Here is a 15,984-nt window from a genome sequence, read left to right as displayed (position 1 = left end):
TAATGTAACGGTACAGACTCAACAAAGCCCCGAATGTGAACACAATGAGGGTGCATTAAATTTCATGCGACGGCGCATCGATTTCGGCCTATCATGTCGCCGTCCGCATGATATTCAGCTGGATTTGTGGCGTCGTAATAGGAGCAGTATGAACACCGCAACCACACTGGCAATGGCATTCATGAAGTGACGTAAAGCTTGGTCACGTTATTGCCCCTGGATCACGTCGTCACCTCCTGATCAATGAGAATAGAGCGATGTCGTAGTAACCGGCATTCTGATGAACGACGTGGTTATCTCTAGCTGTGGGGCCCGTCTACGCAAGTAAACAGTTGCACAGCTAACTCTGTAACAGTCAGGTGAGGCACGAAGTGATGTTGCAGGATAGAGACCAGCGTCTTGCACTGCCGCACGTGAGGTACACAGCACGTCACTTCGCAGCTGCGACACGAAGTGACGCATAGTGATGGAAGTCGCTTCGCGGCGCGCTTTTCGAAAAGAGCGCGTGGGGGCCCAAATTTCTTGAGGCACGGAGCAAACGGAATTCGCGTTTTCGAAATTCTAAAAAGTGATGCGCCTATTACTAAAGGCCGGCTGCAAATTTCCTGTCGCAACCGGTCGCCCAACTGTAATGGTTAAAAAGGTCATTATTCGAAATTAGTTTATCAACTTCATAGTTACCGATTTGAAGGAGAACGTCTTCGACAGAAGTACGCCTGGTTGGGTTGGTTTTGTTTCAAAAACCCAATCAGACGGACTTCCCTCGAAGATGTTCTCGTCCATCCCCTCCGCGTATGTTAATGGGCTTCGCCACGTGCTAACAAAGGGCTCCTTGCCACGGAGTGCTTAATGCACTCACTTATGAAGAGTTTTTACAAGAGCTGCTTAATCGTGCTGCGTATGAAGTGCTTTACTGTTGTATCTTCTGTACCCACTCCTACTGTCTCTCCGCTTAAGACAGCAGTATTTATAAAGAAGTAAGCAAATAAAAGACGCTAGAGATCACTGCGGCTACCCGCTTGTGAGGAATGCGAAAGCATTGATGCCTCCTCGACACTCGTCGCCTTTCTTTGCCCCTCTTTCATGAACTATTCTATGCAAATAATACTTTTTGTTCGATTAATTATCACTCATAAAACACATTTCAATTCATTTTAAACTTTATTTTTACTTCTTTTACTGTTTCCCGACTATTTTGCCATCCACGGCTGTTTTCCTGTCCACTTACTAAATCGACGTCGGCGCTATTTCGACGTTTTTGTTTCATCATTGGCTCTTATTAATTAACTAATCAGCCTATTGAAATCAATTTCTCGCGCATCATCCTCACATCGTCCTCTATCGATCACAACCATTCGTTTGATGCTAGCTCTTCTGATAGCGTTGCAATCGCTGCGGACACGTTTTGGTGACACGACCCCGACGACACAGCCTAGAAATGCTTTCGCATTAATGTATGCTAGAATCGATGTCATAGAACTGTCTGCGCCCAGGGCGACGGCGGCTCGTCGGCGGCAGCCAGCAAGAGCCTGCTGACGTCGGAGCAGCGGCGCCAGTACGAGGAGCAGGGCTACCTGGTGGTGGCCGGCCTGATGCCCGCCGCGCTGATGGCGCGGGCCAGCCGGATGGACATCGCTGCCGAACAGCGCCAGAAGCTGGACGCCGAGGCGAGGGCCGGCCTCGAGACGGCCATGCGGGACCTGCTGGCCCAGTACCGGCGCGCCTCGGAGGTAATCAAGGCACGCGTGCCCTGCAAGCCCCGCAGAAGTCTTCGCGGAAAAGGAGACTCACCAATGGCACTATGATCTTACAAAAAATTTATTTAGACAGTCTATAGACTGTCCATAGACTTCTGTCTATAAACTCTTTAGACTTTCTATAGACAAACCCAAGAGTATAGTCTATAGGCAATACAAATCCCATAAACAATCTATAGACAATCTATTGATATATGGCCATACACTTTTAGTAGACTTTTGGCTATAAGCATTCTATACACTATGAATAGACAAAAAGAAATATCTATAGGAAGGCAATAGAGTCTATAAGATGTCTATAGACTGTCTGCAGACCACTTTTATAAAGCGCCATCTTCCGGGTGTTGCATTTGGGTTGCAAGCCCCAAGGGTAGCGTTGGCCTGGCGGCCTGGGGCAAAGCTGGAAACATCCGAAGGTCCCGGCAAAGGAAGAGTCGACTGGCAACAGAACAACTAGTTTATTCTGGCATCGCAAAAGAGCAGCCGGTCAGGGCGACCACGTTACTCGAAGGAAGGAATCGAAGGCTCTCGTTGGCGTCCGGGGCAGCCCCCTTTATACCCACGGAGTCGAGGGCAAGAGGGAACGGCTTGGGAAGAGTCATCCGATACGGCGACGCTTGAACATGTTCAGGCGTGACGGGCGCGTCCGCCAGGCCGGCGCCGGTCAGACCTCCTCGCCTCCCAGTTGGAGAGCTCCTCTCCCCGGCTGCCGCGCTTTGACAAGCGTGGGCAAAACATGCACACACACAAACACGCACGCACGACGACACGTGGCACTGAAACCTGCCTGGACGCGCTTGGCGGGAGGCGTTGCGGCAGCGATGAACGAAGCCGCGGCATCCGGTGCATCCGCGCCGGCTATACCGCGCGCTGTAGGCGAGACGTAACAGACCGCCCCGCCGGGAGAAGGAGATCCCGATGGTCAGGGGACTGCATCCGCTGTCCAGAGGGATGTCGCTCGATGATGCTCATAATCGAAACCGGTGGTCCCTCGACGTTGCTTGAGCGCAGCGCACAGAGAAGGCCTCGTTCTCAGGTTCAGGTTCACATAGGACACTGCAAAGTCACTTCGGGAGAGATGCCATTTTTGTGCTCGTTTCCAGCAAGCGTTAGAACTACGCCGAAACGCAACCGCTCAGTCAGCAAGCACGAGACAACCCTCACTAAGCTCTGCCAGGCTCTTTCCCCTTTTATACTACTGCCTAGTTCCATACAGTAGTCAAGCAGCACTCAGAACGCGTCCACAAATTGGAAAATTGCACTAGAAAGCACATAATCACTTTGAAACACTAAACAAAAGCAATATGTTAAAAATCCTGCCTCAGGAAGAAAACATCAGTAACCAACAACTTTGAGGCGGATTCCTACGTTAGGGGCTTCGACTTAAGCCATCGGCGTTACCGTTGAGACTCCCCTTTTTGTAACGCACCTCAAAGGAATATTGTTGCAAAGCGAGGCTCCAGCGCAGGAGGCGGCCATTTTTGGGAGAGATGTTCTGCAGCCATTGGAGAGGGCAGTGATCCGTCTCAATGATAAACCTCGAGCCGGCTAGGTAGCATGACAATTTCTGAACGGCCCACACGAGACACGCACACTCTTTCTCGGTGGCGCTGTACGCCTGCTCACGACAGGTCAGCTTACGACTAGCATACAGGACGGGGTGTTCCACTTCTCCATTGTCCCTTTGGCACAGTACAACGCCCATGCCTCGCTCACTAGCATCGCACTGAACAACGAACCCTTTGGTATAGTCTGGCGATCGTAGCACAGGCTGGCTTGTTAGGGCGCTCTTTAGGGCGCTAAAAGCTCTCTCCTTTGTCTCGCTCCAGACGACTGTTTGGGGCTCTGTTTTTCTTAGAGCATCCGTCAGGGGAGCCGCGATATCGGAGTACCTGGGGATGTACCTCTGATAGTAGCCGGCGACACCCAAGAACGACCGAATATCGGTCTTCGTGCGCGGTTGCGGGAAGTCTCGCACAGCGGCCACCTTTATTTCAGAGGGGCGGCGACGACCCTGTCCAATCACGTGACCGAGGTAGACAACCTCGGCCTGTGCTAATTGGCACTTGGGAGCCTTGACTGTCAAGCCCGCTTCGCGCAGGCGGGTTAGCACTGCCCGCAAGTGTGCCATATGCTCAGACCAGGATGCGGAGAATATCGCTACGTCGTCTAAATACGGTAAAGCAAATTCTTCCTGTCCCCGCAACACTTTGTCCATGAGGCTTGAAAAGCAGTATGGCGCGTTCTTCAAACCAAAACTCAAAACTTTAGGACGGAATGTTCCCATTGGTGAAATGAACGCCGCATACCTACTAGCCTCCTCTGTAAGTGGAACCTGCCAATAACCCCTGACAAGATCTAGGGTGGAAATAAACTGAGCGCTACTAACTTTCTCAAGGCGCTCCTCGATGTTAGGGATCGGATAAATTTGATCCTTAGTGATAGAATTAAGCCTGCGGTAGTCGACGCAAGGACGAGGTTCCTTGCCCGGTACCTCAACTAAAATCAAAGGGGAGGTATAATCACTCTCACCCGCCTCAATAACACCGAGCTGTAGCATTTTCTTTACCTCAGCCTCCATAATATCGCGCTGGCGGGGTGACACCCGGTACGCCTTGGATCGTACTGGCTCTGGCGAGGTAAGTTCTATATCATGAGTAAGGACAGAAGTCCTACCAGGCCTCTCAGAGAACTGACCTTGAAACTCTTGTAAGAGTTGGTGTAGTTCGGTTTTCTGCTCAGGCGACAGCGGTGCTTTACTGAGTAAGTCACTAATGACCTGATCAGTGTCTTCCCTGTTCGTCACTGAGCCTAGTCCCGGAAGCTCGACCGGAAGCTCTTCTAACTTTCCCTTGTCGGGCATTTCCTCTCCAGTACCTGGTGCCTTCAGCGCTACAGGCTCAATTTTATTCAGTTCGGACGTGCTCTGAATATCAGCTTGCTGCGCCTCCGACCCTTTCTCATTGCTCGACAACGTCGGCCCCGCAACTACCGCCTTTGCAGCGAGCTCCCGAACTCTCGATCTGGTTAAGGCCTGAACGCTAGCCTCACCAAACAAAAGCCCCTTCTCGCGCAGGAGGTGATCGGACCGGTTCGAAAATAGGTACGGGTACTGGGGGGGCAGCATAGATGACACTGCTGCCTCCGTCTCAATTGCTCCGAAAGGTCCTTCAATGAGCACTTTTGCTACGGGCAGACACACGCTGTGAGCTTCCACGGCTTGCTTGATCCATGCGCACTCGCCCGTGAACATATCGGGTTCTACGTAAGAGGGGTGAACTACATCCATTGTAGCTGCGGAATCACGAAGCACTCGGCACTCTTTCCCGTTCACGAGGAAGTCTCGCATGTAAGGCTCGAGAAGCTTCATGTTCTCGTCAGTGCTGCATAATGACAAAAAAACGACTTTTGTTTTTGTTTCTGGACACTGCGCCGAAAAGTGACCCGGCTTCTGGCACGTATAACACACGCGCGCTTGCCTCGCCTCGAACCGCTTTCTGCGTTCGGCTTCGGCTGCCGCCGTCTCCTTACGTTCGGTCGGACTGCTTTCACTCGCATCCGCACTACGTGTGTCCCCCCTTGCTCTCATGGGTGTGAACTTCGGCCTCTCAGACTTGGAGCCAAATTCACCCTTTTGACCGTCCTTAGCTCCGCGAGCCCGACGCGTCACAAACTCCTCGGCTAGCTCGGCGGCTTTAGCCACTGTACTAACGTCTGGCCTATCCAAGACCCAGTACCGCACGTTCTCAGGTAACCGACTATAAAACTGTTCCAGCCCGAAACACTGCAGAATTTTCTCGTGGTCACCAAACGCTTTCTCTTCTTTGAGCCACTCCTGCATGTTTGACATAAGCCTGTAGGCAAACTCTGTATATGACTCATTTCTGCCTTTTTCATTTTCCCGAAACTTCCGACGGAACGCCTCCGCTGACAGCCTGTACTTTTTTAGCAGACTTGATTTCACTTGGTCGAAATCCTCTGCCTCCTCTCTCTTCAAGCGAGCGACTACGTCGGCCGCCTCGGCGGGTAACAAAGTGAGCAAGCGCTGTGGCCACGTTTCCCGAGAGAACCCCTGCTTCTCGCACGTTCGCTCAAAGTTAACCAGGAACAAACCAATGTCCTCTCCAAGCTTAAACGGCCGCATCAGGTCAGTCATTTTGAACGATACCCGTTCTCCTGCACCGTGTGCCTGACTTCCATTACGAGCGCGTTCCATCTCTACCTCGAGACGCTTCATTTCCAAAGCGTGTTGACGGTCGCGCTCTTCTTTCTCTTTTTGTTCTTTACGTTCTCGCTCCTCTTTCTCTTTTTGTTCTTTACGTTCGCGCTCGTCTTTCTCTTTTTGTTCTTTACGTTCGCGCTCGTCTTTCTCTTTTTGTTCTTTACGTTCGCGCTCCTCTTTCTCTTTTTGTTCCCTCTCCTCAATGGTCTCAAGGCATTCCGACAGCTCGTCATCCTCAGCCTCCAACTCAAGAATCGCCCTTAGCAGTTCTGGTTTTCTGAGTTTGTCTGAGACATCAAGACCCAACTCTCTTGCAAGCTCCAGCAATTTCGGTTTGCGCAACGACTTCAAATCCATGGCTGCTCCGAATGCTGCTTTCTCTACTGCCTACTATTGTCTTGCCGCAAACTAACCCGGCAGCAACGACAACCACAATTACCAGCTCTGTTTCTGACACTAACAAAAGCCTGGCAAAACTCAGAAGAAGAAAGTCCCGCACTCACCAAACCTCGCAGCCACGAATTCAGCGCAGTCGTTCCGCTGCAGGCAACCAGTCATCACACAGGGCTCGTTGCACTGCTCCCGGATGGTCGTTGTGCTGCTCAGCATACAGTTGACCGCATATCTTCGCTGCTGGCCTCCGTTGTCGGGATCTCACCGCTGGCAACCAGTTGTTGCATTTGGGTTGCAAGCCCCAAGGGTAGCGTTGGCCTGGCGGCCTGGGGCAAAGCTGGAAACATCCGAAGGTCCCGGCAAAGGAAGAGTCGACTGGCAACAGAACAACTAGTTTATTCTGGCATCGCAAAAGAGCAGCCGGTCAGGGCGACCACGTTACTCGAAGGAAGGAATCGAAGGCTCTCGTTGGCGTCCGGGGCAGCCCCCTTTATACCCACGGAGTCGAGGGCAAGAGGGAACGGCTTGGGAAGAGTCATCCGATACGGCGACGCTTGAACATGTTCAGGCGTGACGGGCGCGTCCGCCAGGCCGGCGCCGGTCAGACCTCCTCGCCTCCCAGTTGGAGAGCTCCTCTCCCCGGCTGCCGCGCTTTGACAAGCGTGGGCAAAACATGCACACACACAAACACGCACGCACGACGACACGTGGCACTGAAACCTGCCTGGACGCGCTTGGCGGGAGGCGTTGCGGCAGCGATGAACGAAGCCGCGGCATCCGGTGCATCCGCGCCGGCTATACCGCGCGCTGTAGGCGAGACGTAACACGGGCAATGAAGTGACAGTGCATTGTTACAACCGTATCCCCGCCTATAGGGCATGCAAGCTGCCAGGTGACCTCGCGTGGTGACCTTGAAGCCTCTTCCTTCTGAGCATGGCGTCGCTTGTATCAGCTTCTGATGTGCTTCTGCGCCGACATAGCCAATTAACAGGGCTCTATTAACCCGGCTCTACTGGTAGCGAGTGATGAATGCGGACTGCGGCATGCCTGACGTAACCGACCGGCTAGCGGCTAGCCTTGGCAGTCGTTCACTGCCACCGTAAGGCGGGACAGCCGAAGGACGACATATATATTCTGTAATATAAGTTCTATCTTACACGCATGCGTAGCTCAGCCGCACAGCAGCAAACAACAGTCGGTTGAAATGTAAACGGGCAGATATATCCGTGAGAGGTGAAAATCTACAGCATCACTACGATAACAGCTTGAGATAATCAATGATGCATGTCTTTTTGATAACGGCGCGACAGAAACGAAGGAATCGAACGAGAAACTGCGACGCTACGCAAAACGATGCAGAAGTAGACAGCTGGACGAGCTGGCATTGTGTCATATTGAAGAATCGAATAGCCCGAATGAAAAGTAGAAGAAACGGCAAGACAAGTCGTAACTATTCTTTCCAAGACGAATATATGCCGGCGCGTGCTTGGCATAAACGGAGCCTCCCACTCGAATAGCTCTCGATGTGTGCAGCTTTCCCCAGGAAATGGGTCACTGTTTGAACACGCGATTTTTGTTTCCGCCGCGCAAGCACCGAGCGAAAGCGACATCACCGAGGTCTGCTTCCGGTTGCCTGTCCCTGCCATTCCACCCCACCCGTCCCGTTCCCTCTGCGTTCCACTTGGCTGAAGGGCGGAAGCTCGCAGGGTGAGCACGTAAGGCTTCCGCGTGCGGTTGTCTATATGCGAACGGGGGGGAAGGGGGGGGGGGGGGGGGCAGTGATTGACACTGCGCCTCGAGCACCATTCTTCCGAAAAAGTAAGAAGACGGAAGTGCTGCTCACTCTCTCCGAGTCGAGCAGCCTCTCGTGCACTGGCGAACGGTACCAGGAATCACCGGGATCGGGGGCAGCCGCCTGTGGAAAAGGAAAGGGCCGGTCGTTTCGCCTCGCTCACAGCAGGTTCCGCTGAGTACAGCCAGTGCCGTCATACAAGCTCCAACTGAGAGAAATCAAACCGCTCTTCTTTTGTGCTAGTGCACACACCGATTATTTAGGTGGAATCAAATTCGGCAGTGCACTTGACCTTAGTAATGATGACTGCTTTCCTCCAGCGCTGCTATCTTTGTTTGCACTACACGCGGTGCTCAAAATTTGCTTTCATAAATCTTTAAAGAGCAAATGATAAAGAGAACACAAAATTTGTTTTCACTGTGGCTTATGCGACCAAGCTGCTATAAAGTAAAGATAATAGTCGTCGTCAAAGTACTATTTAAAAACATTTAAGTCATTGCGGTTAGCGTGCACGTTTATACTATAAACTTAGAAGTGATCGTATTTCTACATTATACTCCATTTCGTACAATTCTCCTAGTATGCCTGTGCTCCGAGACGTTCGCCTCGAAATGTCCAACTTAAGCGGCGTAATTATGCGCATGAAGCAGGAGCGATCAGCACATTACTCCTGCTCATGTGGTGCAGCAGGTGCGTATGGCCTTTCATTTGCAAGTGGCATAGAGAACCAGGTGAATCTGATAGCTATCATCCATTCACTTCGGGCCAGTAAAATAAAAGGAACACGCTGTACGGAACACACGCGCCACACCGAGGACAGGTGTGCCAAGGCATTCATTATTTCACTCATACACCCAGGTGTGTAGGGGGACAAAAGAAAGGCTGTTCTACAATGGTTCGAGGAGTCCTGGTACCTAAAAAGAGTTGAAGCAAAAGCATGAAGGCTCGCTAATATAGTTACAGCATTGCTAGACCACGAATCGTTTAGGTTTAGCTTTATAAGGACTTAACGTCTCAAAGCGATTCAGCCTTGTTGGCGTATCTTGGACAGTAACATGGTAACCGTTTCAACATAATATTTTGCAAAACCATAGAAAACACCGAAAGAATAGATAGAGGCCTGTAGTTGATAACATCAAGCTTATTGTCTTAAAAAAAACAGATATGACAAATGCGACTATCAGTTTGCATGCAAATGCGCAGGATGAAATACACAAGTTGAAAATATGCGAAAAAAATGGCCTTATCTGCAAGACACCAGAGTCAGAGCTACGAGAGATCTTTAGATTTATAAAGTTATAACAAACTTCATTTGTATTCGTGATGTAAAAACAAACACTTTTTATTTTTTATGGGATGCGATGCTGTACTGTAGTCTAGGTGCACAAAATAACCATTTAAGTGAAGCATTTTTGTCAACTAAGCACCTGTCCTTCATAAAGAATTTCTGCCATCTTTATCTTGTTCTTTATCTTTATCTTTTATCTGCGTCCCATCAAGGAATTTAACATATTCTATACAAAATATGAGCGTACCGAGCGAGAAAAAAAAGCTGTCATAGTACGTTTGACTTCATTATTTCTCAAGTAGTTTGTGCAAAGAATTGCGAAATAATTTAAATCTAGCAATTTATCTTTCTACAATCGCATCCGACTAAAATTTATGAACAGGCGGCCTTTCTCGTCCGTGTTTCGCAAAAGCTCTCGCATAATCCACGGTTTTCGACAAGTTTTGCCTCTTGAGGCAGCTTTGTAAACGAAATGCTTTTTGCTAACCGAAGTCAAACAGCACAAAACAGCGTCATAGGAATCACATCGCTCTCTCAAAAGATGCCGCCCCAACCCAGTTTACTTAACTATAGGCTAACAAAGTCAAGAAGTACATATGAAATAACCTGATAGTTAAAACCACATCTGAAAATTAAATCATTGGCATATTCTTGATATTGCTGCAGCATATCGGCAAACGGTCGCTGGCAGGGTACGTGAGCATACAACTATTAATGGAGGGTGGAACAAATTTTGATGGAGACATATCTAAGCTTCTGAAGAAAGCGTGATTCGCGAGGAAGAGCTTATATAGTTAGCACAGTCGTTACATCATGGCATATCTTCAAATTAATTTTTTGTGTACTGTTACAACCCATATTTACCATAGTCACCACATATAATGACGCAGTCGTTTTCATTAAACAACGCGAAAGCTTTTCCAGAAATTCCATAAAATGATGCGCACAACCACCCAGAGAGTGGTAAGAAACAACATTCGCTAGATTGGGCAAGATAAAAAGCAATGAAAACCACAGTGACCTGCTTCAATCACAAGTGTCTGCACGTGCGCACAAACATTATCATAATTACTGGCAAGACATGATAACCCAGAACTTATGATCGATGGTAAGCAGCCACCCACTAGCAAAGACAGGCCTCTTCCCCGGCCAGTTCGCCTTAACACACGCCTGTACGTTTCCCGACGGGAGCGCATGTCACGTCGTCCTCCTTTCTGCGTGTTGTCTTTGTTGCGCTTGAATTCTGGAAGCTATGCACCAACTTTCCCCGCTAAGCGTTTTATTGTTCTGTAATGCCCCGTGAGGAAGCCCAGCATGCGGGCGTTTTTGCCCTTCACAAATTCACCAGCGCTGCGACTAGGAACAAGAACAGAGAAGGAAGACAAGGACTTGGAAGACAAGGAAGACAAGGAAGACAAGCGCTTGTCCTTGTCTTCCTTCTCTGTTCTTGTTCCTAGTCGCAGCGCTGGTGAATTTGTGAATATGTACCAACTAGCTCAAACCACCATTTTGCTTGCCCTTCACCTCGATCGAAATGGGGCCACCCTGAACAGGATTCATTCCCGCAACCTTTGGGTCAGCACCCGAACGCGAGAGCCACTGAGCGACCACAACGGGTGTCAATTGATCAACAACTCTGCTCACTCCAGCTCAGCGGAAGGTGAAGGTGAAGTGACAGAGACTCCGCTCGTTTCCGCATGCGCAGGTCCTGGACTGGGTGGAGCAGTTCTGCGGCGCCAAAATCCTCTCCCTGGCCGCCATGTACGTCAGTGTGCCGCCAGGTGAGAGAAACAACTCCTGCCTTCTCTCCAAAGGATGACGAAGCTACATACAGTAACGTCTCCTCCCCCTCTCCTTTTCCGTCTACTACCGCTCCCACCATGTAGCCGACAGGCCTAAATCACAGCCACTACTATATGCTTCCTATTCTTCCATGCTCGCCTGGTTAATAAAGATAAGCTGCTTTCCTAGCTACGCGACACTGTATACATTCTACAGTATACATAGCAATGAACTATTGGTCACAAAAGTATGCAGTGAGCGTGTTCTTGACAAGAAAAAAATTATTGTTGTCCTGCACAGAGGCCTAGACGCGTGGTTAATGTTACCAGCTGATGGAGCATGCTTGTTCCCACACACCTTCAGAAATTTCAAGCGATGAGCTGCGCCAAAATCAATTTTCCTCGCGCAGCCACATCCCGTAAACTTTTGTGGAAAATCGCCCAGTCGTGCGCAATATCACCTATAAGCGTTCCTTTTTGTGCATGACATAACATGCTCTATTTCTTGCTGACCATATCTCAAACAATGTGGAAAAGGGAGGTTGCGCTAAAAACGCTTTGGGCAAGATCTTCCCTTTTTTTTTCGTTATATCGCCGCGTACACTGACATCTCCTGCGCAGCATTTTCATGTCAATGCGAGACCTGCTTGTCTTTATTTCCACCCTCCGAAAGCACTCATTCAACATCGCAACGATCATTTCAAACGCACAAGCAGGCTGTCGTTAGTCTGGGTAGCGCTGGATGCAGTGATGCTAATAAGGCGCCTGGTCAACGCCCGTGTTTTGGCCTATGGTTTATAAACCGTACTTTTCCAGTTTATCTTCAAATTAAGACAGATGATCAATGACAAGCAATCAAAGAGATATGAACTCGCGAGTTAACTGAAAACATCCCGCTGGATAAGCACAAGATATCTTCTCATTCAAGTTCGGCAATGGTTTCAGCCTTTCTGCACTTGAAAGCTACGCTCTCTAGAAGACACATTTGCGTGGAGAAACTGGTTTCAGCTGGATTTTTTAGAAATCGGTATGGACTGCAAGAATCAATGAAAAGGATGCATTGCACAATAATATACAGCGTCTTCTTAGAAAAATATGAGCGCTCCTAATTGTAAGCAAACCTGTACCTACGGTTGTGCTGGAAAGAAGAAAGAAACCGCGGACAATGAAAACACAGCGAATGCCGGCACTAAATGCGTTCTTCTATTCAGGCTAGCTAAAGGTTAAAGTATGCAATGTAGAACACAACAGTGAAAAAAAAGAAAGAAAATAAAAGTATTCGTCGGCATCCGACTTTAAAATAGTTGTTGCCACGAAATTGCTCAATCCGAAAGGGATTTGAAGGTGATGCAAACAAACGAACTGAAATTCGAGTTTTGTTTTGCATTGAGTACAGCTGTGAAACGTTGCCATAGTGGATGCCTGCCACGTGGTCTCTCTTGGGTGGCGCAGCCAGCGCCGGTTCGGGCCAGCTGGCTCTGCACCAGAACGCCAACTTCCTTCCCTTCGCGGAGGAAGAGGAGCGCCTGGTGTCCGTCTGGACGGCCGTCGACTGCCCCGGCGTCAACGCGCTCTTCGCCCTGCCCGGCTCGCACAAGGGGCCCGCACTGCAGCACAGCGTCGAAGACGTGCGTCGTTCGTGCCGCCCATTGCACTTTTTGCTTAGCGTGTCCACGTTGTGCTCGCACTGCCGCGGTGACCTTTCTGCCATCTACCTAATTGCAGCCATACGCTCACGAGGGAAACCATCTCGGCTCCTCAAAAGAAAACTTCGCTCTTCATGAAAAGCTCCTTGAGTTCCGCACATTTTTTTCTTCACCGTGCCGCATGTTTTCTATCGAGGGAATGGACTGGTTGCTATTGTGTGTACACTGAATACCAGAACGGATTAGACTGTAGCCCATCTCTGTCAGCCACCAATTGACTATGACCCCTTGAGTTCCAGCGAATGGAGCCAATGGAAGAGCAGGAGGGGAGGTTACGCGCAATTAAGGCCGCGGTAACTGTCTAGTTACTCAGCACGAGTAAAACAATGCAACAATGCGAATCATACAGCATGGCGTCAGACTCGGAACTAGCGGCTTAACTAACAGTATCATTCGTTTCATTTGGAGGAACCAGAATGTCTTAGCACCTGCGTTATGAATTCGCCAATCGCAATAGCGCATGGTATGACATCCGGTGGCGCCGAACAACCGTCAACTGTTATACGTGCGTGTAGCGACGTCAGCTTGGCCACTAAACTTTTACTTGATTTGGAGACCATCTGCGCAATTAACCATCTCTAGCCATCTCGCGTTTCTCTATCCACTATCCACCTCACAGAAATCTCACATCTCCGGCATCAGAGCTATCTGACCTGCCTAATACAAGATTACTGGCCCAGCTCACATATTCTTCCCAAACAACACTTGACGACGCGCGAGAGCACGCACCTCTGGAAAAATTGACCGGGTTCGCCTATGCCGCTCATAAGATGCCCATGCAAGCTGTGCTAAGTGCGCCACTCCTAAGATGAACATAAAAACTGTGCTAAGTGCGCCGCTCTTAGCATGAACACGAAAAATGCTAAGTGCGCCGCTCATAAGATAAACATGAAAACATTACTAAGTGCGACGCTCCTAAGATGAACATAAAAGTTGTGCAAAGTGCCGAACGTGCACCTTGCGCCCATGCTTATAGTACATACCCATCCGCCTCTAGACTAGATCACCGCGATTTAAGTTTTTCTCCGCTCTCCTGGTCTCTTTTATCCTGTGACACGTGTATGTAATACTGTGCAATCGCAGGGCGTCATAATCGACCCAATGTTCGACGATGTGGGCGCGGTGGCCGTAGAGGCGCAGCCTGGTGACGCCGTTTTCATCCACCCTCGACTCATCCACGGCACGGCGCCCAACCGGTCCGGCACGTACCGAAAGGTATGTGTGAGCAGGTGTTAACACATGCACCACGCTTCATCTGTTCGTAGTGCTGAACAAGTTGTGTGATTCAGTGGACAGCACTTATGCTTTTCCCCTCTCTCCTGTTTCAGGAAATGATATCTCATTACGCCCACAGCAACGTTCGATACATTGACAAGCCATCCGCATGCCAGGTGACCAACTTTCATCAATATACTACTGCCGCCATTTCCCTGCGCTCATTTATAACACACTTTTTGCATGATAGAGAAAGGGCTGGAAGATGGGATTCTTGATGTCACAAAACAAAGTGGACAAAGGTTCATGGGTAGTCCGCAAGCCAAAGTTTCGACAAGACGGCTTGTCTTCGTCTGTCACTTTCTAAAATCAGTCACGCAATGACGAGAGAAGGTGTGAGTTCTGATTTACCACAAGCACTCCATCAACTACGCAAAACGTCAATGAAATGTCACGAGAAAACTACTGCGGGCACTCTGCAAGCTGGAAGCTAGCCTAATAAAAATAGCAATCGAAGGGCAAACTTTGAACTACATTACAGTCGCGGCAATATGTACCACGTGTCGGCGGTCAAAGTCCTCGGACGCGTTACCTAGCCAAACTTAAGGGATGTCTGATGTGTATCCAAGTATTATTTACTTTTGACTTTGCACATAAAGGCAAAAAATATTTATATTTCCTTTACTCATTCCGACATAAGAGTTTTGAATGCGGAAGCGTGGTCCATATTATTCTGTCCGCGACTTACTCCCCCTTTGCTTTTGCGATCTGCGTAGTATTGCATTGCATTGCGTTGTATTCTACTGCGCTGTATTGTATTGTTATGTATAAAAAAAAAGAAAAGGGCGTCGGCGGCCGCGCAACAGCTGCCAAGCAGGCAAACTGCGCCACGACCATGAAGTCTAATCACATGGCGTATTCAAACCATTTCTTAAAGATTCAATGGTTATAAATGGTCCCTATATAATATGCAGAGTGAAACGCGCCCACTGCATCAATGGTTTATGTCAAAGCGGTAACAGCTGCCTCCACTAAAGCTTTGTACCAAGGAGACCACTGTCATGTACAAAAAAAAATTGCACTTGACATGCAAGAAAAGTCACTTCCTCCAGAACGACTTTTGAGCTGCAGATTTTATTTAAAGGCTAATGAATTTGATTCCATGCTCTTTTAACCTACGTGCCAGGTCCTTCGAAGCGTTGTGGCGTGTCTTAAATCTCTTGCTTTCTGCTCCTTTTCCTTCTTGCTTCATGTTTCCAGGAATACTGGAAGGACAACGCCTACATCGTTCGCAGTGCCGACAGCCGGCTCTGAAGCGGCGGCTTCACGTCATTCGAACCTCCCCAACTCTTCATTGTAAAAAGAGCAGCTCTGTCCACGGCCTGCGCTCACACTGAATGTAGTGCAGTGGTAATGACATATCGGTTATAAAGTTGACTATTAACTATCTGACCAGTATCGAGTTTGTTGAGTCTCCTGCACACTATAATCCCAACGAGTTGCTTAACGCATATGTTCATTCCGACATTAGCACTCATTCCTTGAAGACCGATTGGTTAATCACAGATATCGACGTATGTATGCTGCTCGCGATTGGGAATATTGGTAACAGCCCTTGATACGCTCAAAGCCTTAGTCTTACATCTGTGAACGGTCATGACTCAACAGCTAGTTTGGACGTGTGGGAAGTGGTATGGCTCAACTATTACGCCTTACTCTTCCGAATGCAAAGTTTTGATTGTTCTCCATATAAATCCGGCGAAATACAACGAAGAAAGTGAGCACTGAATTGCTTGGCACACTTCGTGACTGGCGTTGTTTTTCACTGCA

General features: G+C 49.1%; 1 protein-coding gene across 1 annotated transcript in view; it reads left to right on the top strand.

Moving 5' to 3' along the window:
• The window catches only part of LOC144106756 (phytanoyl-CoA dioxygenase, peroxisomal-like), a 28,251-nt gene extending 12,497 nt beyond the window's left edge, over positions 1 to 15,754 (top strand). The window contains exons 3-8 of the mRNA XM_077639602.1: positions 1,494 to 1,730; positions 11,158 to 11,233; positions 12,686 to 12,861; positions 14,023 to 14,154; positions 14,268 to 14,330; positions 15,415 to 15,754. Of these exons, the coding sequence (XP_077495728.1) occupies positions 1,494 to 1,730; positions 11,158 to 11,233; positions 12,686 to 12,861; positions 14,023 to 14,154; positions 14,268 to 14,330; positions 15,415 to 15,468 (738 nt within the window). The 3' untranslated portion in view covers positions 15,469 to 15,754. The remainder of the gene's footprint in view (positions 1 to 1,493; positions 1,731 to 11,157; positions 11,234 to 12,685; positions 12,862 to 14,022; positions 14,155 to 14,267; positions 14,331 to 15,414) is intronic.
• Positions 15,755 to 15,984: the final 230 nt, after the last annotated feature.

This window comes from Amblyomma americanum, chromosome 10 (genome assembly GCF_052857255.1).
Source record: "Amblyomma americanum isolate KBUSLIRL-KWMA chromosome 10, ASM5285725v1, whole genome shotgun sequence".
Classification (NCBI taxonomy): Eukaryota; Metazoa; Arthropoda; class Arachnida; order Ixodida; family Ixodidae; genus Amblyomma; species Amblyomma americanum.
The sequence above is the reverse complement of the archived record's forward strand: the minus strand, read 5'-3'. Positions and strand labels throughout refer to the sequence as shown.